The sequence below is a fragment of the Emys orbicularis genome, chromosome 1 (assembly GCF_028017835.1).
Source record: "Emys orbicularis isolate rEmyOrb1 chromosome 1, rEmyOrb1.hap1, whole genome shotgun sequence".
NCBI classification, from domain to species: domain Eukaryota; kingdom Metazoa; phylum Chordata; order Testudines; family Emydidae; genus Emys; species Emys orbicularis.
The window spans coordinates 367,331,097-367,352,172 of NC_088683.1; the positions used below are offsets into that span (position 1 = coordinate 367,331,097).

General features: G+C 44.4%; 1 protein-coding gene and 1 pseudogene across 1 annotated transcript; both read left to right on the top strand.

Moving 5' to 3' along the window:
- Positions 1-3,839: 3,839 nt before the first annotated feature.
- On the top strand, positions 3,840-4,990 carry LOC135873574 (olfactory receptor 52P1-like; annotated as a pseudogene).
- An 11,946-nt stretch (positions 4,991-16,936) lies between these two features.
- On the top strand, positions 16,937-17,911 carry LOC135873537 (olfactory receptor 52N1-like). The gene has a single exon (XM_065398453.1). The coding sequence runs from the start codon at positions 16,973-16,975 to the stop codon at positions 17,909-17,911; it is 939 nt and encodes a 312-aa protein (XP_065254525.1). The 5' UTR covers positions 16,937-16,972.
- Positions 17,912-21,076: the final 3,165 nt, after the last annotated feature.

A 21,076-nucleotide genomic window follows, 5' to 3' on the forward strand; every position in this document is an offset into this window, starting at 1 on the left:
TTCAATCCCTGATCGCCTATCCCCACCCTCAGGCTTTCTGATTGTAACTGTTGCTGTTTCCACCAGTTGTATTTCACAGAACACTGAAACTCCTGGGGCAAGGCCTTGGCTATGCTGTTGGGCAAAGCACTGCATAGAAACTTTACTGAAGCACGGTAAAGACTTTCATTGTGTGTCTCAAAGTATAAAACTGTCACAAGCGATATCAGAATTGGTGGCAGCAACATTACACAGAGTTGCCTTCTGAGTCTTAGATTCTTGCAGAACAATGTTTTTTATTTTTTGTTGTTATTTATTAATTTAGTGTGTAATTTAATGTGTAGTTCATTTGTCACTAAGCTATAATGTTATATTTATGACATAGTTTATTATTTGAATACAATTGAATTTCATTGAATTGAATTTTGTGTCATTTCTCCTTTTTTATGTTCTTTTTAGTAAATAAAAAAAAACATTTGAGATTGAAGCTTTATCTCAGAAATGTTTTGGTACTACTATTACATATGTAACTCAAAGGGCACCAAAATACAAGTTTGCTCAAAACACCATTTTCCCTAAGACTGGCCCTAGTCAACCCACCAGGAATCCTGGGCTCCGCCTTGCCAGGGTTATCGGGACAGGAGAATGGAAGGGGCGTCCTCGAGGTCAGGCAGGCCTCCATGTAAAGAGAGCTGGAGTTGAAGTGAGGACTCAGATCCTTTCGCTAGCAAATTCTCCTGGGGTAATGATGCAGCCAGGAAAATTCCCCACAATAGAGGGACGATTCCCCCACTTACATTATGGAAATTGGACAAATTAATTGGGTTGGATTTCAGTGACACGTAAAGAGACGTGTAACTTATGAAGTCATCATATAAGTGATGAAAGCTGAAATGTGTAACTTTTGAGAGAACGCTCTCTGTGTAAGAGGAGCGTAAGATCACTGGACGAGTTGGCTTCTCACAGACTAGTATCGCATAAAATCTTTTCCCTGTGCTATTTTATTATGGGGTTAGAGCAGTAAACCTGACATTGATCATTTGGCCTCTTGAACATATTTCATAACAAATGAAAGCTTGGTCAAAGAATTGACTACACAACTGATCATCAATCAGTATAAATCACTCCTTCATCTCAGATTCAGTATTTAGACACAAGGAAGGCACCCACAGAAATAATTGTCCTGAGCAAAATTGCGGTTGAAGTTTATGAATCATAGAATATCAGGGTTGGAAGGGACCTCAGGAGGTCATCTAGTCCAACCCCCTGCTCAAAGCAGGACCAATCCGCAACTAAATCATCCTAGCCAGGGCTTTGTCAAGCCTGACCTTAAAAACCTCGAAGGAAGGAGATTCCACAACCTCCCTATGTAACCCATTCCAGTGCTTCACCACCCTCCTAGTGAAAAAGCTTTTCCTAATATCCAACCTAAACCTCCCCCACTGCAACTTGAGACCATTACTCCTTCTTCTCTCATCTGGTACCACTGAGAACAGTCTAGATCCAGCCTCTCTGGAAGCCCCTTTCAGGTAGTTGAAAGCAGCTATCAAATCTCCCCTCATTCTTCCCTTCTGCAGACTAAACAATCCCAGTTCCCTCAGCATCTCCTCATAAGTCATGTCCTCCAGCCCCCTAATCATTTTTTTGCCCTCCGCTGGACTCTTTCCAAATTTCCACATCCTTCTTGTAGTGTGGGGCCCAACACTGGACACAGTACTCCAGATGAGGCCTCACCAATGTCAAATAGAGGGGAATGATCACGTCCCTCGATCTGCTGGCAATGCCCCTACTTATACAGCCCAAAATGCCGTTAGCCTTCTTGGCAACAAGGGCACACTGTTGACTCATATCCAGCTTCTCGTCCACTGTAACCCCTAGGTCCTTTTCTGCAGAACTGCTTCCTAGCCATTCCATCCCTAGTCTGTAAAAGTGAATGGGATTCTTCCATCCTAAGTGCAGGACTCTGCACTTGTCCTTGTTGAACCTCAGAGCTATATTGGATCTACATAGCTATATTGGAACACATATTGTTTGCTTCAAACCAGTTTACCAATCAATACAGATTGCTCTGAATCAGTGACCCGTCCTCTTCATTATTTAAAATTCCTGAATTTTTGTGTCATCTGCAAACTTCATTGATTTTCAGGCGTGAGGAGGATAAGTGGCTGAGTTGCTGACACAAGTCTTTGTTACACTTGTCAGTTACCTCCACTAACTTATGTTTCAGACAAAGCTGGGTGCCTGCAAGAAATTGTCTCACTAAAAGAAACAAGGGAAGTAACAGAGGTGCAGGCCTGTAGCCCTAAATACCAAGACCTGGGTCCTGTTAGTGAAGGCAGGGGGCTGGACTCGATGACCTTTCAAGGTCCCTTCCAGTTCTAGGAGATAGGATATCTCCATTAATTATTTTTTATTATTATTATTATTATTTACCCTTGTGCATTTGGTTCCCATTCTGTTAGGCACTAAGTCATGCCCAGCACAAAGTCATAGCCCAGAACCCGGGGAACTACAGACCGGTCAGCTTCACTTCAGTCCCTGGCAAAATAATAGAGCAGGTACTCAAGGAATCCATTTTGAAGCACTTGAAGGAGCGGAAGGTGATTGGGAACAGTCAACATGGATTCACCAAGGGCAAGTCATGCCTGACCAACCTGATTGCCTTCTATGATGAGATAGCTGGTTCTGTGGATATAGGGAAAGCGGTGGATGTGATATATCTTGACTTTAGCAAAGCTTTTGATACGGTCTCCCACAGTATACTTGCCAGCAAGTTAAAACAGTATGGATTGGATGATCTAGATTGGATATTAGGAAATGCTATTTCCCTAGGAAGGTGGTGAAGCACTGGGATGGGTGACCTAGGGAGGTGGTGGAATCTCCATCCTTAGAGATTTTTAAGGCCCAGCTTGACAAAGCTTTGCCTGGGATGATTTAGTTGGTGTGGGTCGAGCTTTGAGCAGGGGATTGGACTAGATGAACTCCTGAGGTCTCTTCCAACCCTAATAGTCTATGATTCTATGATAATGTCTGTTTCCATGGGGAAAACTTGTCTCCTATTCAATATAGGAACTGCATCGTTGAACAGACTTATGGTCTATCTAGTCCGGTGTCCTATCTGTGACAGTGACAGCCACAGGTGTTGCAGAAGAATCTGTAAAAAACACATCAGTAGATGGATGGGGGAGGTGACTTGACCATCAGGAGGGTGTCACCCAAATGTCTAAAAGCTAGAGACTGACTTGTGCCCTTAATCACATTGGCATATAAGCTCTCCAAAATATTTATTTAGCTGTAACTATTGTAACTGGATAGCTCTCTGTCTATGTGAATGTCCAAACCCTTCCTGACTCTTGCTTAGTTGATGGCCTCAACTACCTCTTGTGGCAACGAGTTCCTCAGCCTAATTAGGCATTGAGTGAAGAAAGCATTCATTTTTATCTGTTTTGAATTTGCCACGTTTCAGTTTAATCCAATGTCCTCTTAATCTTATGTAATGACATGGGAGATCACATTCTCGATCTACTCTCTATCAATTAGCATTTTATAGACTTTTCTCATGTCCCCTCTTCTTCATCTCCTTTGTAAGGTAATAATCCCAGTCTTTTCAACCTCTCTCCATATGAGTGTTTCCTCGGGCCCTTGATCATTCTTGTTCCCCTTGCCTGAAACCCTCTATTTCTGCAATATTCTATGTGAGAAGGGTGCCCAGTACTACACAGAGGAGTCCAGAGGAGAGTGAAACATTGGCTGACTGATCTCATGACACTGCATTTTCTGTATGATTCCCCATAACACTCCTCCTGGATCTCAATGAGCATACACGAGGCAATTATTGCCATCAAAGTTCATCTGCCAACATGCTGCACATTCACATGACTTGGTTAGCTCCCTCTGTGAATTTCTCTGTACTTGACTATGACCTAAATAATCTGATGCCATTTGCAAATGTTGTCACCTCACTGCTCAACCCCCCTTTCGAGATTGGTAATAACTATAAAATATTTACCCTACTCACTGTGCTCCTCTCCCTTCACAGGTGCGTTGATAATTTCTAAGCCCGATCGACGCATTGATGACTTCATAGCAGCTTTGAACCTTACCCACTCTGACACGTCAACCTTCATCCTACTGGGCATCTCTGGCATGGAAGATGCCCACGTCTGGATTTCCATCCCTTTCTCTACCTCCTACATTATCAGCCTGTTGGGAAATTTCATGGTTCTGTTTGTTGTAAGCAAAGAGGAGACCCTGCACAAGCCGATGTACCTGCTGCTCTGCATGCTGGCACTCACAGACATCACCAAGTCTAGCACAGTCATGCCAAAGGTATTTTGGTTCAATGTGAAAGGCATTACTGTGCGTGGCTGCCTCACCCAGATTTTCTTCCTTCACAGTTGCTGTTATGCACTCAACCGTCTTTGTGACAATGGCCTTTGATCGCTACGTTTTCATATGTAATCCTCTGAGATATGCCACTATCCTCAGCAATGCACGAAGAGCTAAGTTAGAGCTTGCGGGTTTGGTAAGAGCTGTTCTCTTCATGCTGCCCTTTCCCCTGACGCTGAGCAGGTTGCCATTCTGTGACAACCACATTATCCCCTACATGCACTGCGAGCACTTGCTTGTGGCAATGATATCGTGTGGGGATATCACATTCAACAGGACATATAGCTTGGTGATACCATTTGTACTCATGGGGTCAGATGTGATGCTCATTGCCCTGTCCTATGGTCTCATCATTAGGGCCGTCCTCAGAATCTCCTCGAAGGGAGCCCACCAGAAAGCCCTCAACACCTGCACAGCCCACATCTGTGTGATGCTGATTTCTTATACTCCCATCTTCTTCATTAGCCTGACACGCCGGTTCAGTGAGGGCATTGGTCCCCATGTTCACATCATCTTGGCCGACCTCTATCTCCTCATTCCTCCTATGCTCAACCCCATCATTTATGTGGTCAAAACCCAAGAGCTGCGTGATAAAGTGGGCAAATACACCTGCAGAAGGTGATCGCCAGAGGCCACTGACTTTCAACTGATGGGTAATATCAACAATTTATTTTTAAGCCTTTTTTGTATCTTTATAATTTTTAATTTTCACAGTTGTAGGAAATTATCAAGGGAGATAAGATAATTTTTTAATTACAGTAGAAGTTGAGATTCAAGGAGTTCAGGCTTTAATGCTGTTAAAACACAAATATGTGGCATAGTGTGACAAATATCTTGCAACTTAGTGGTTCTTTGGGTTTTTTTGGTATTTCAGGAAACTTGGAAGGAAACAAAATGTCGCCAGAAGATGCCTAGTGTGCAGAGCAGGAAACAAAAAGCTGAGGTAATGAGTGCAGTGAAGAAAGGTGCAGACGCAATGAAAAAATTCTTGAAATCTGTCAATGGCCACCTATGCAGTAGTCACAATGGATACATCAGAGGAGAAATGCATAGGTGATCCTCAACTGAAAATTCAAAAATCATTGCAAGTGAATCAGAGAGATCCAAACAAAACAGAAATTCTTTATTTAGACCAGAATAATTCAGATTCCAGTAGTGATAGAGATGAAATTATTCGCATTATAGGCCTTGGTGATGCTATTTCTGATCCTGCATTATGGCCTAATCTAATGCCCAAAATTCAAGATCTGCTAGTGACAGGCCACCAAAAGTAAAGGACATGGGTTTTCCTCTGGATAAGCAGAATCACCATTTGTCTATGATGTTTTTATACAGAAAGCTTGAAAATGATGAAGTTCTTACGTGGCGCTGGCTGCTTTACTCAGATTCCACTGACAAGGTTTTCTGTTTCTGCTGCAAGCTCTTCTGCTTCAATCCAAAGTCATCACTAGCATTTGAATGGTCAAATGATTGGGAGCACATGTCTCAGATTCTCGTGTGTCATGAAAAGTCGCATAGTCATTTCAAATCCTTCCAAACATGGGTTGAAGCAGAGCAAAGGATAAAACAGGATAATTCCATCGATGTGGAGCTTCAACGTGTGATGAAACAAGAGACAAAACAGTGGGAGAACGTTATAAAGAGGCTCAGTACAATAACACTTGATCTTTCTAAAAGTAACATGGCTTTCCGAGGCTCTTCTGACAGGCTCTTCTCGGTGAACAACGGGAACTTCTTGGGTTTGGTGGAGTTTCTAGGAAAGTACAACGGAGTAACGAAGGGACATTTGCAATGCATACTTTCCTCCGGGGAGTTCTCGGATCAGTACTGTGAAAAAAGAATCAAGAATGAGATAATTGAATTATTGGTGAAGAAAGTCCTGCAAGATATTATTAAAAGCTTAAGGAGTGCAAAGTACTACTCTGTGATATTGGACTGCACTTCAGATGTGAGCCTTTCTGAAAAGATGTCTTTCACTGTTAGTTTCCTTGACACTTTGGAGGGCAAAGTGACAATTGAAGAGCACTTTACTGGGTATGCAGTGATACGCTGCTATGATCAATTGAAAATAGTTTTTGGCCCCGTATCTTGTGGCAGCATTCCCAAACATAGAGCAGATGGCAGTACATTACGCACAGAAAAAAAAAGTCATCATGAATTGCTAGTCTGAACAGATTGTAAGACTCAGTTTGCCCTGACAATCTGATCCCCTGGTGTTAGGCTGAACAGTCTGCAAGACTAAGTTTCCCCTGAGAATTTGAGCAAATAATTTGGCAAATCATTTGATTCCCATGGGAGGCTCTCAAGCTGTAGTTCTGCAGGATCTATTTTCTGCTCTTCCTGCTGCTCACAAAGCCAAGGGAATTGTCCGGGAGTCCTGACCAACCTGAGAGTCCACAGGGACTGTTCAGGGGAATCATAAACGTTGCTGTCCGGCATGCTGAGTGTCAGACATCTGAGGTTCATATGCTGATTCTCTGGGCTCTGCCTTCCTGTCGCAGCAAGGAGATTTCTTCTCTGGGCTGAGTGAGATTTCGGTGAGTTGCCTCTTTCTGCATTAAAGTTAGTGGTAAGGGCTTAGAAAGGGTTCCAGGATTCAAGTCAAGAACCATCTGGGCAGGAATTCACCAGGACAGAGACTTGAACTGTTTAGTGTTGTCAGTAACACTAAGATATTTACCTGATAAAATTGGAACTACAAATGTATTGGAAATAATTTAGACAAAAAAAATGTTTTTAAGGTCAGTTCTTTGTCTCTTACTGTGTCCTTCTATCTGTCTCAGTAGCTTCCTTTTGGGGGGGGCTGTGTGATTTTTCCTCTGGTTCACTCAATTTTTCCAATTCAGCAACTTCATTGCCCTTTTACAAAGTTCAGCCAAAGCCTCTGCTGCTGGTGTCTGTGTTACCAGAGGGTTCACAACAAGAATGGGAAACACATTGGCCAGATTTTCCTCTCACATTCTGCTTCAGTGGGTCACTCCAGATTGACACTGGTCTCCCTGAGAGCAAAATCAGGGCCCCTGTGTTTTGAAATCCCCATCTTTCATGACCAGTCTCAGAACAACACACAAATGGGGGTTTCCTTCAGACTCTTTCAGCACCCTAACAGAATAGCGCTCTCTGTAGCAGGACCCGAAGCCCTGATTTTCACAGCTCGGAGCCAAAAGTTAAACACTAAAGGTGAATTCAATCTTTGTCCCACTGAGATCAATGGCAAAACTCTGAACATGACCAGGAGTTCACCTTAAATCCACATGTGGGGACTTAAATAAATGGCTTGATTCACACTGGCCATGAGCCTCTAGTGAGGACAGGTGAGCTAATTTGGACCAAAAAGAACTGACCGTATGTGACGCTCTGTACCTCGGGGGGACACCCTACACCCCCATGTTCATCATGTTCAGAGGGGAACGTCACACCGTAGAGTTGCTGAAATCTGAAACTCACAGGCTTATAGCTTTAAAACAGTTAGGATAACATTTTTTTTCAGGGAGGGATTCTGGATTCTGATTCTGGAGAGGACGAGACCTACCAAAAGGCAGAAAAAATAAAAGGAGAACCAGGAATGCACAGTGTGTGTGTGTGCGGGGGGACGGGACATGCAGTATCCAGATCACAGTGGCATAGAGTTCTGAAACTGGGCAAAATGGGGAATGGACATCCTGCCTAATGCACAGACCAAAGAGGTGTAACAAGGCCTCCTGGGGTGGGAGGTGGATCATACTGTAGCAGACTGTCTCTGACACCTTCCCCCACCCGGACCATCCCTTCTCTGGTGAGCAACCCCACCACAACCTCATGGCAATGTCAGCAATCGCCAACACGGAAAAGCAGCCTCAGGAAGGGGTGTCTGGGTTTCTAATGGGCTGCAATATGTTAAAGCTTTGTATCATTTTGAGGAAGAGTTACTCATGGAAACAGACATTATCATGCTGGGTTATGATTTTGTGCTCATTTTGAGGAAGAGTTACTCCTTCCCTGCACAGGCTGAGCTGTTGCTGCCGGAGTTCCCTTCCTCCCCAGAAAGCCTGTTCAGTCTGATCTCCCCCTTTTCCCCAGTGCAGGGAGACACTGAGTTTAGCCTAGTCTGAGGAAATATTTCTGTGAGCTGTCGCTGTGGGGTCTGGCGCATGGTTTTGCTCCTGGGTGAGGGGTATAATTGTGTGGCAGGGTTAGAAGTTCTGGGGGTGGGGGACCTACATGGACAAGTGGCCAGCACTGGGGGCTGTGGGGCAGGGAGCAGAATGGACATGGTCAGGCAGGCAGTGCTGCTAAAATTAAATTTTTCTTTGTGATTATTGGTCCAAGGCCAGCGCTGGGATCTTTCCTGGCCCCAAGTGTGTTTGGGCTGGTCTCATGGTCCCTTTGCCCTGGCAAGGCACAGAGCTGCAGCCTGGGTGTCACAACCTTTACTCAGTTTAGTTTCCAATTGTTTTGTTGTTGTTGTTGTTGTCATGTAACTTCAGGCATTTCACCAGTGGAAAGAACCATTGATCTTTGTGTGACACTGCACCCGTATTCTTCACAATAATATTATTATGATATGATTATAGCATAATTATGATACATTTTATGCAAGATGGATCATGTAAGACGTCATTGGAAAAGTTATGATTTTCTGAACATGATTATCCCATTTCTACACCTGGCCTCCCATGGACCCGGAGGGGAGCAGCCCCTCACTGAGCCAAGGCGGGCAGAGACAGGCCATGCTCACCCCTCCTGCCGGAAGTCAGAGGGTGGAACAGAAAGTATAAAAGGCGGGGCTGGAAGCTCCCGAGCTGGGACACTGAGGAGCTGAGGACTCGCCAGAGCCACCGGAGCCGTACTCTGACCCGACCACAGAGGAGTTGCCAGGGCTACCACAGGCCTTGTACCCTGATGAGCTGGACAACCCCCTACAGCACCAGGCACACCCCGGGGGGGGGGGAGTTATGAAGTGGTGCAGGGGCAGCTGACCCTAGTGACTTTACATCAGTGTGTTGCAGTCAGGATCCCCGCTGACCCAGTGGCAAATCCCCACTGCCCTGGACACACAGGCCCGAGCTGTAGACTCATTGCCCCATCCTGCCTGAGGGCCTGGGTTACCTAACTGCCTTTGCAGCTCAGCCCTGACCTCAGGCCCGACCCCTTGACTCCGGTGGCCTCGCCCTGCCTGAGGGCCTGGGCTATTTAACAGTGTTTGCTGATGGCCCCCTGACTGCAGGCCTGAGCTAGAAACTCTTGCTGTGCTGCTAATTCCCCACAACGGGTGATGCCCAGAGACATAGTGAGGCGGCTTGGCCTTCCATGGACTCGGAGGGGGAGGAACCCCACCGCTGGACCACTACAACTACGTATCTGTAGTTACACCTGGGTAACACCCAATAGGCAAGTTGCTGTCAGTCCAGATAGCTGGTTGTGAAGGGCCTATTCAAGGCAATGAGCCATTAGGGATAACAGAAGGCTGTGGGAGAAACTAATCTCCCACCTGGTGAGGCTTCCTGAGAACGCTCCAGACAGCCTATACGTAAGGCTAAGATATAGTCATGGGCTTTTTTAGTAAAAGTCATGGACAGGTCACGAGCAATAATCCAAAATCCACAGCCCCGTGACCTGTCCATGGCTTGTACTAGATATCCCTGACTAAATCTTTGGTATTCTGGGGGGCTCCAGGGGCATAGCTGCTGCTCTGGAGGGGGGCCTCCGAGGCACAAGCCGGTGCTGGGGGGGGCCCGCTGGGGCACCCGCTGGTGCTCGGAGGGTGGTGTGGCCCGGACCACAGCAGCCACTCCTGGCAGGGGGCAGTCTGGGACCTCCTCACTGCTGCTGGTGGGTGCTGGCCCAGGATGGCCACTCTTGCCAGGGGGACAGGACGATGCAGTTGGCCCCGGTGCCACCTGAGCTGCTCGGGTGGCCCTGGGGTCAGTCACACCTGTTGGCATCAGAATTCACGGACATCCCGGAAAATCACGGAATCTGCGAATTCTGTGAAATCTGTGACAGACTGGCAGCATTGCTTATAAGTAATGGATGTTGTGACTCTACAAGGGCAAGTGACCAGGCCACATAACTCTGGACTCCATCTTGGGGAGTGTGTACTTTTCTAACAAACTGGTCTTGGAACCAAGTTTTGAAACAAAGGGTTCCCGCCATATGCTAAAGCTAGCCTGTGTATGGAAACCTGAGAAACCCAAGCTGCAAAGCACATGGAGCTTGTGCCTTGGGATTCTTCCACACTGCATATATCATCAATCAGGGTGAGAAACTGCTAATTCATAGTATCAGAGGGGTAGCCATGTTAGTCTGTATCCACAAAAACAGCGAGGAGTCCAGCGGCATCTGAGGAAGTAGGTTTTTTAGGGCTGGTCTACACTGGGGGGGGATCGATCTAAGATACGCAACTTCAGCTACGTGAATAGCATAGCTGAAGTCGAAGTGTCTTAGATCGATTTACCTTGGGTCCTCACGGTGCGGGATTGACAGCCGCAGCTCCCCCGTCGACTCCGCTACCGCCGCTCGCTCCGGTGGAGTTCCGGAGTCGATGGGGAGTGCATTCGGGGATTGATATATCGCGTCTTAACGAGACGCGATATATCGATCCCCGATAAATCGATTGCTACCCGCCAATACGGTAGGTAGTCTGGACGTACCCTTACTAACGAAAGCTTATGCCCAAATAAATCTGTAAGTCTTTAAGGTGCCACTAGACTCCTTGCTGCTTTTGCTAATTCATAGTCAATCTAACTAGTGTGTTAAGCTTAGTTTGCATTGTTTTTTATTTGCTAGGTAATCTACTTTGACCTGTTTGCTATCTCTTATAATTACTTAAAAACAGGGCTGTCAAGTGATTAAAAAAATAGTAATTAATCGCACGATTTAAAAAAATTATTGAGATTAATTGCACTGTTAAACAATAATAGAATGCCATTTATTTAAATATTTTGGATGTTTTCTAGATTTTAAAATATATTGATTTCTATTATAACACAGAATATGAAGTGTACAGTGCTTACTTTGTATTTATTTTTGATTACACTTATTTGCACTGTAAAGAAACCCAAAGAAATAGTATTTTTCAATTCACCTAGTAGAGGTACTGTACTGCAATCTCTTTATCATGAAATTGGAATTTACAAATGTAGAATTATGTACAAAAAACAGCCTTCAAAAAATAAAACAATGTAAAACTTTAGCACCTACAAGTCCATTCAGTCCTATTTCTTGTTCAGCCAATCGCTCAGACAAAGAAGTTTGTTTATATTTGCAGGACATAGTGCTGCCCACTTCTTGTTTACAATGTTACCTGAAAGTGAGAACAGGTGTTCTCATGGCACTGTTGTAGCCGGCATCGCAAGATATTTAAGTGCCAGATGCGCTAAAGATTCATTTGTCCCTTCATGCTTCCGCATCAGAGTGTTGATCTTTTCAGAGTTTTGAAAATATGCTCCACACCTCGTCCCTCTCAGATTTTGGAAGGCACTTCATATTCTTGAACTTTGGGTTGAGTGCTGTAGCTATCTTAAGAAATCTCACATTGGTGCCTTCTTTGCGTTTTCTCAAATCTGCAGTGAAAGCATTCTTAAAATGAACAATATGTGCTAGGTCATCATCCGAGACTGCTATAACATGTAATATGTGCCAGAATGCTGGTAAAACAGAGAAGGGGACATACAATTCTCCCCCAAAGAGTTCAGTCACAAATTTAATTAACACATTTGTCAAGGCTGCTTCCCCACTCTGAACTTTAGGGTACAAATGTGGGGGCCTGCATGAAAACGTCTAAGCTTAACTACCAGCTTAGATCTGGTCCGCTGCCACCACTCCCAATGTGCTAATGCCCTTCCTTGGGTAGCCTTGAGAGACTCTTCACCAATTCCCTGGTGAATACAGACCCAAACCCCTTGGATCTTAAAACAAGGAGAAATTAACCGTCCCCCCTCCTTTCTCCCACCAACTCCTGGTGGATCAAGATCCAACCCCCTTGTATCTAAAAACAAGGAAAAATCAATCAGGTTCTTAAAAAGAAGGCTTTTAATTAAAGAAAAAGGTAAAAATCATCTCTGTAAAATCAGGATGAGAAATAACTTTACAGGGTAATCAAACTTAAAGAGCCCAGAGGACCCCCCTCTAGCCTTAGGTTCAAAGTTACAGCAAACAGAGGTAAACACCCTAGTAAAAGGTACATTTACAAGTTGAGAAAACAAAGATAAAACTAACACGCCTTGCCTGGCTGTTTACTTACAAGTTTGAAATATGAGAGACTTGTTCAGAAAGATTTGGAGAGCCTGGATTGATGTTTGGTCCCTCTTAGTCCCAAGAGCGAACTCCCCCAAAACAAACAGCACAAACAAAAGCCTTCCCCCCACCAAGATTTGAAAGTATCTTGTCCCTTTATTGGTCCTTTGGGTCAGGTGTCAGCCAGGTTACCTGAGCTTCTTAACCCTTTACAGGTAAAAGGATTTTGGAGTCTCTGGCCAGGAGGGATTTTATAGTATTGTACACAGGAGGGCTGTTACCCTTCCCTTTATAGTTATGACAACATTTTTTCTAATGAGCGACATCAGCATGGAAGATATCCTCTGAAATGGTGGCTGAAGCATGATGGGACATACAAATATTTAGCCTATCTGGCACGTAAATACCTTGTGATGCTGGCTACAAAAGTGCCATGCAAATGCTTGTTCTCACTTTCAGGTGATATTGTAAAGAAGAAGATGGCAGCATTCTCTCCTGTAAATGTAAACAAATCTGTTTGTCTTAGCAATTGGCCGAACAAGAAGTAGGACTTGCAGGCTCTGAAATTTTACATTGTTTTGTTTCTGAATGCAGTTATACTATTACGTTTGTTTATCATTTTTACAGTGCAAATATTTGTAATAAAAAATATACACTTTGATTTCAATTACAACACCAAATACAATATATATGAACGTGTAGAAAAACATCCAAAATATTTAATACATTTCAATTGGTATTCTACTGTTTAGTAGTGTGTTTAAAACTGCGATTAACCACGATTATCTTTTTAATCATGATTACTTTTTTGAGCTAATCGCATGAGTTAACTGTGATTAATTGACAGCCCTAGATAAATCCATCTTTTTTAGTCAATAAACTTGTTTTATGTTTTCACCCAAATCCAGTATGCCTTTAACTGAAGTGTCTGGGGGGGAAATCTCAGGTTGGCTACCGCAAGTGTGAATTGTGCTCCACTCATTGAAGGAGGGGAGAACCGGGTAACAAATTTATATTGGTTGGAGTTTGGACCAGGGCAGAACGGTACAGACCTGGGGTCTTGCACTAGGGAGATGGTGGTTATTTTGGCTCTAGACTCTCTATTGTTGGATCATGCAGTGGCTGGTCAGAGAGCCTGCATGTAACTGCAGGTGGGAGTGTCCGTCCCTGTGTGAATGATGGTGGAGGTGTAGGACCCGGAGCTGGTCTGCAGCATGTCACAGCAGCACATTGAGAGAGGGAGCCCAGACTAGTGAGTCATAGGACTCAGTGGAACCGCAATTTCAGGTATCACTGAGGGGGGAACCCATCACAATTTGCTCTTCAGCTGCTTAAATTGACCAAAACAGTCTGACCCCCTGTCCGTACTGTCCTTCCCCATCCCAGGCTGTCCCAATTCCAACAGCACGCTGGGCACCAGTGTCTTCTCCATGCTTCCCGGGCATCCCTGACTCCTACAACCTCCGAGCTGACAACTCTTCCTCTGCATGGGGTGAAGTGCCTCCCATCACACCTCCTCCCTTGGCTGGGGGTAATCAATGACTGTGACTCACCAGTGAGAAATCTCACACACAAGTGACAAATGCCAAGGTAGGCACTTGTGCGGTGTCTCTTGTTCTTCCCATACAAACCACGTGGTACTTTAAAGATTGCTACACAGGAACAACTTGCAAGCTGAGAAATATCCACATTATATAATGACAGCAGGCAACTCTGGGACATGTGAGGGCCTAGATAAAAACAGCTACCATGTGCAGGATCCACTGGCAACTGCCTGGAACAGTGGGCCACTAGGACACAGACATTAAATCGAGGATGTTCTGGGACCATTTGTTACCCGGCTCTTTTAGTCATTAATAGTGAGGGTTGTACACTCATTCCTCATTGTGGAGATTTCGAGGGGTAAAACCATTATTTTTCTCACTTAAAATGTTCATCCATGCAGTACCTCATGGGATCCCTCAGCCTTGTGAAATACACACCTAGAATAATGCTTTCAAGGTTCCACAGTTACATAAGAATTTCTACCCTTAAGGTTAAATTCAGCATAGTCATGAATAGAAAAAAAATGCCTTTAGTAATCTCAGGCATGAGCTTGCAGGCAAAATGGCTCCAGCTGAGTCCTGGGGACATGTTTGTAGATTCCCAGGCCAGAAGGGACCATTGTGATCCTCTGGTCTGACTTCTTGTAGAGCAAGGGATAGAGATTTCCCCAAAAATTAGTCCTAGAGCAGATCGTTTAGAGAAACATCCCACCTTTCTCAGAGATGGAGAATCCACCAAGACCCTTGGTAAATTGTCCCAATGGATACTCTCACCATTAAAAAAAATGTACGCTTTATTTACAGTCAGAATTTCTTTAACTTCATCTTCCAGTTATTGGATTGTGTTACACCTCTGTATGATAGGCCGAAAAGCCTGTTATTAAATATTGGTTCCCCATGTAGTTACTTACAGACTGTTATCAAGTCACCCCTTAACCAGCTTTGTTAAAATAAAGAGAATAAGCTTTTTGAGTCTATCACTATAAGGCAAGTTTTCTAATCTTTTACTAATTCTTGTGACTCTTCTCTGAGCCCTCTTGAACGTATCAACATCCAACTTTAATTACGGACACCAGAACTGGACACAGAGCAGTCATACCAGTGCCAAAGACAGAGGTAAAATAACTTATCTACCTCTCCTGAAATTCCCCTTCACACCCCCAAAATCATGTCCAGAGTCATTGCACTTCCCACAAGAGTCCTCCATCCTGTAAGCATTGCCTGCATTCTTTGTTCCTAGATGTAGATATCTACATGGCTATAGTAGAACACACATTGTTTGCTTCAACCCAGTTTATCAACCAATCCAGATTGCTCTAAATCAGTGACCTGTCCTCTTCATTATTTACGATCCCCCAATTTTCGTGTCAGTTGCAAACTTCATCGATATTCAGGCATGAAATGGGTTAGCAGCTGAGTTGCTGACACATATTTCTGCTTACATTTGTCAGTTAACACCTGTAATTTATGTCTCAGGCAAAACTGGCTGCCTGAAAGAAAGTGTCTCACCAAAAAAACAAGGGAAGTAAAAGAGGGGTAAGGCTGTAGCCCTAAATACCAAGACCATTGTGCCCTTCATGCCCATTCTGTTGAGCACAAAGTCATAACTCAGCTTGATAATGTCTGTTTCCATTGGGAAAACTTGGCTCCTTTCCAACATAGCTATTGCATCGTGGATCAAACCTACGGTCCATCTAGTCCACTCTCTGTGACAGTGACAGCCCAGGTGCTGCAGAAGAAGGTGTAAGAAACTCACCAGTAGGTGAAAAGGTGGAATGACCTAACCATCCTGAGGGTTTCACCCTAATGCCTAACACCTAGAAATTGGCTTGTGCCCTGAAACACGTGGGTGTATAGGCAAACCATAATCTTTATTTAGCTGTAACTATTGTAAATGGATAGTCTTACCTTCCATGTAAATGCCCAAAACATTCCTGATCTTTGCTTAGGTCATGGCCTCAACAACCTCTTGTGACAATGAGTTCCTCAGTCTAATTAGGTATTGACTGAAGAAAGCATTATTTTTTATCTGTTTTGAATTTGCCGTATTTCAGTTTAATTCAATGTCTTCTTCATTTTGTGTTATGAGAGAACACATTCTCCATCTACTCTCTACCACTCAGTATTTTATAGACTTTTTCTCATGTCCCCTCTAATTCATTTCTTTTGAAAGGTAAGAATCCCAGTCTTTTAAACCTCTCTCTGTGTGAGAGTTTCACCGGTCCCTGGATCATTCTCGTTGCACTTGCCTGAACCACTGTAGTTCTGCAATATCCTGTGTGGGAAGGGTGCCCAGTACTACATGGAGGAGTCCAGAGGAGGGTGAAACATTGACTGACTGATCTCATGGCATTGTATTTTTATATGATTCCCTCATCCCATTCCTCCTGGAAACCAATGTTTTGCTTAGTTCCTGTCCGTGCTTGCACTGTGTGCAGGGTTTCCCAGAGCTGTGTACCATGATGCCGAGGTCCCTGTCCTGAGTTCATAAGTTAATTTGAACCTTGTTATGTGTTTCAGGAGTTCAAGCTTTTCCCTCCAATGGGCATACACACTGAAGTTATTGACATCTAAGTTCATCTGCCATCATGCTGCCCATTCACCTGGCTTGGTTAGCTCCATCTGAGGACTTCTCTGGACTTGACTATGACCTACATAATCTGGTGCCATGTGTAAATGTTGCCACCTCACTGCTCAACCCCTTTCTTGATTATTAATAAGTATAAAATACTTATCATACTATTTGTTATAAAGTGTGTAAACCCCACCCGCCCCTGCTGTGCTTCTCGCCCTTCACAGGCACCTTGAGAATTTCTGAGCCTGATGGACACATCGACCACCTCATGGCAGCTTTGAACCTCACCGCCTCTGGCCCTTCAACATTTATCCTAATGGGCATTCCCGACCTAGAAGCTGCTCACGTCTGGATTTCCATCCCTTTCGCTATGTTCTACATTATCGGCCTGTTGGGAAATTTCATGGTTCTGTATGTTGTAGGGAATGAGAAGACCCTGCACAAGCCAATGTACCTGATGCTCTGCATGCTGGCACTCACAGACATTGGCATGTCTACTTGTGTCATGCCGAAGACACTGTTGATATTTTGGTTCAATATGAAAGATATTATAGTGGATGGCTGCCTCACCCAAATGTTCTTTTTTCAAGCAATTTCTATTATGCACTCAGGTATCCTTGTCACAATGGCCTTCGATCGCTATGTTGCAATATGTAACCCTCTGAGATATGCCACCATCCTCACCAATGCACGGATAGCTAAGCTAGGGCTAGTGGGTTTGATAAGAGCTATTATTTTCATGCTGCCCCCACCCCTGCTCCTGAGCAGGCAGCCATTCTGTTCCAACCGCGTTATTCCCCATACGTACTGCGACCACATGGCTGTGGCAAAGATGTCATGTGGGGACATCACAGTAAACAGGATGTACGGCTTGGTGTTGGCATTCGTAGTCATTGGGTCAGACTTGACGCTCATTGCCCTGTCCTATGGTTTGATCATCAGGGCCCTCCTCAGAATCTCCTCCAAGAGAGCCCACCAGAAAGCCTTCAGCACCTGCACAGCCCACATCTTTGTGATACTGATGTCTTATCCTCCCGGCCTCTTCTCCATTCTGACACACCGGTTCAGTCAGGGCATCGCTCCCCACATTCACATCATCATGGCCAACCTCTATTTCGTCACTCCCCCCATGCTCAACCCAATCGTTTATGGGGTTTATACCAAAGAACTTCGTGACAAAGTGGGCAAATACATGTGCAGAATGTGATCACCTGGGGCCACTGATTTTAAACCTGTGTGACAAGAGGGAGAAAGTACATCTCCTCATTAATCAAGGGTGCTCTGTCCCAGTTTGGCTGAGCTCAGCATTGTGGAAGTTCACCGTCTGAGAAGTTCCTCACACCTAAACAGTTATCACTCCATCTCCAAGCACTGCTCTCTTCATTGCTGAGTTCCCCCTCTCTCACCATCTCCTTTCATTGTCACCCATCAGCCCCCAACGCCACACAGCCTCTCACTCAGCTTTTCCATAACTCCTAGACTACTAGAATATACGGCAGCTTTCAGATGTAAAGTGGCTTTCCATTAGTCCCTGTATGAACGGGGTTCTTGATCAGTTCGATGAACTAAAGCTACACTTTCTGAAAGACAAAGACAAAGAAAGCAACTACAATGCTGAACTTATTTATCATATGTACAGTGATCCAGTGAATAAAATTTACCTGATTTTTTTTCCTTCAGGAAGTCTGGAGTATAAACCAAATGTTTCCATTGGAAAGTGCTAATACAGGAAAGCTGCTGCAGGAATTGAGGCCATTCTACTAGAGCTTATTGGTGAGAGTTGTGAAACTTTGTGTTTTTAAGAACTGGACTGTGTTACCCTGGTATTGAAGGCTGTGTACCCCAGAATGTGATCAAGCCAATTGCAAACATATGAAGTGCACTCAGCCACTATGAATTAATAAAAGAGAACATAGAATCATAGAATCATAGAAGATTAGGGTTGGAAGAGGAGGTCATATAGTCCAACCCTCTAGTCCAATATCACATAGTTTAGGGTTAACTGGAAAGCAGGCTTTTAGATGCAAGGTCAAAATCTCGCTGGCAGTTTCTGCTAATCAGAATGGGAGGAGTGGACAGACAAGTAAATAATGGAGAATGAAAGAAGATAAGTGGATGAAAACCTTGAGTGTAGATGCCTGTGACAGTAGAAATTTATTCAAAGTTACAAGAAGTGATGATCCAGTAGGGTTCATTATTACCTATGTGTTTTGTAGAAGTTATAAAAGATTACCTAAGACATTGTACTTTGGAGCAGTTCTCTGAAGCCATCTTGTGAAAAGTTTTTCCTGACACTCTGACTCCCTGACAGGTGAGAAACTGACAACCTGCTGTTAATTACTCAATGCCATTCCAGATGTTAGGTAAATATCTGGGATGTTCTAAACCTATTGCTTATGTCTGTGTATGCTTAAATCTAATAAACTGCAGGGTTAGAAAAAAGCATGCTTACTTGCATCTAATCTTTCATCAGACAGAATTTCTGTGTTCCCATTTATTTCTTCCTGATACCGCCTGGAGTGAAATAGTTAGGTTGCCCCTCCTGGGGGTTCTGAAAAAACCCGGGTAACAGACTGCTGTGTTAAACTACGACATCGAGTTGGAATCAAATAACTTACCACTTTTCACAGTTGATTTTAGAGTTGCTTTCAGTTGGAACTTTCAAAATACACACTAACTGTTCCAATTGTCCAAGATGTCAAAAGTAGGTGTGGAGATTTAATCTTAAGAGTTTGTGAAACAGATGAAACAGAGATTGCCACCAAATGTACAAATCCCTCAACGATCTAGACTGGCTGTCATCTCATTTTTGCCATTGTTTTGTGGAGACCTTGGAGAATTGGAGCAGCAGTAGAGAGGTTTGCCTTTGGTTCACCAGCCTCGTACTCAGAACAACCAAGCAGAGCAATTTTGGGTTGAAGGAATCGAACACATGGATGCCACTGGGGACAAAGATTTTAGTGAACTTGGCTTGTTTGCTCTTTCACTGCTGTTGCTACCTTTTACCTTTCGTCAGAGGATGGAGATGGATGGCAGGAGAGAGATCACTTGATCATTGCCTGTTAAGTTCACTCCCTCTGGGGCACCTGGCATTGGCCACTGTCGGTAGACAGGATACTGGGCTAGATGGACCTTTGGTCTGACCCAGTACGGCCGTTCTTATGTTCTTAAAGACTGTTTTTTTTTCAGATGAACTTGATAAAAACAAAACTGTGCAATAAGATGTAAAGGCATATATACAATGATACCAAATCTTTTGTGAAGAGTTTGCACCAATGAGAGAAATGATTGTACTGGTCAGTGCTGATATGCATGACCAGCAGCAGAGGCATTCTACTTCTAAGGAAGACAGCGAGGATGAAATGTTGCCTTTTAGAGATTAACAGTAATAAAATGTGAATGTTGTCTACCATCATTGAATGCAATTAGAAATAAATAATATTGTCATGTTATTATGGTTTTTACACTACGTACGTTTTGGGCTCCTTTTAACACCATCATTCACTGGTTTTTGTTTGAAAGACCTGCCAACCCTCCATCGAGATACAAGTACCAGTACTGGGGTTTTGATTTTGAATTTGATTGTCATCTCACTGCTTTGCTGCTAATGTGGACAAACTCCTACCTGGGCTTGTAGCTTTAAAAAAAACCCAAATCTGTATGAGGTGTCTAACAAAAGCTTTCATTTGTTACTTGATGTATAGACCAATGTGTTAACAAAAAAAAACCTTTGTTTCAGGAAATAGATGGGGCTACTCTTAGGTTAGTTTTTAAGTGATTTGGGTCTCTTAATGCAGTAGAAATCTGGCAAACCTGAGCAGCACCTCAAGCTGAGCTGGAGTCAGCGCGGCAGCAGCCAGAAACACAAGGGCCAGAGAAGCAGCCCAGGAGGCAGAGCTGGGCCGGAGCCAGAGAAGCAGCACTGAGCCAGAGGACCCAGGGCTGGGCTGGAGGCAGAGCAGCGGTGCTGAGGCAGAGCTGGGGACCTGCAGCTGGAGCAGACCAGAACCGGGAGCTGGGTCGGCAAAGACCAGCTGCACCAGCAGGGAGCCAGGGCTGAGCTACAGCGGGGAGCTGGGGGGGTCAGAGCCAGGATAGTGGATGCCGGGGGAGAGCAAGGAGGGGCCATGGGCACAAGGATCAGCACATCACCAGACAAGAGGGCCTTATAGGCTGGACTCAGAAGGGGGGGGCATGAATCTGATGGGAGGGCAGATGCTGGAGAGAAAGCTTCTGCCACTTAGACTTTGAGGGTGTGTAGCCACTGCCAGAGCAGGTGCCTTACATGCAGTACCACCCAGGGGTGGCTCTAGGCACTAGCAAAGCAAGCACGTGCTTGGGGCAGCCCATTTGCAGGGGCGGCAGGGATCCA

What these genes read in the sequence shown, in the direction of transcription:
- LOC135873537 (XM_065398453.1), top strand. Translation starts at nt 16,973, where the DNA reads ATGGCAGCTTTGAACCTCACCGCCTCTGGCCCTTCAACATTTATCCTA.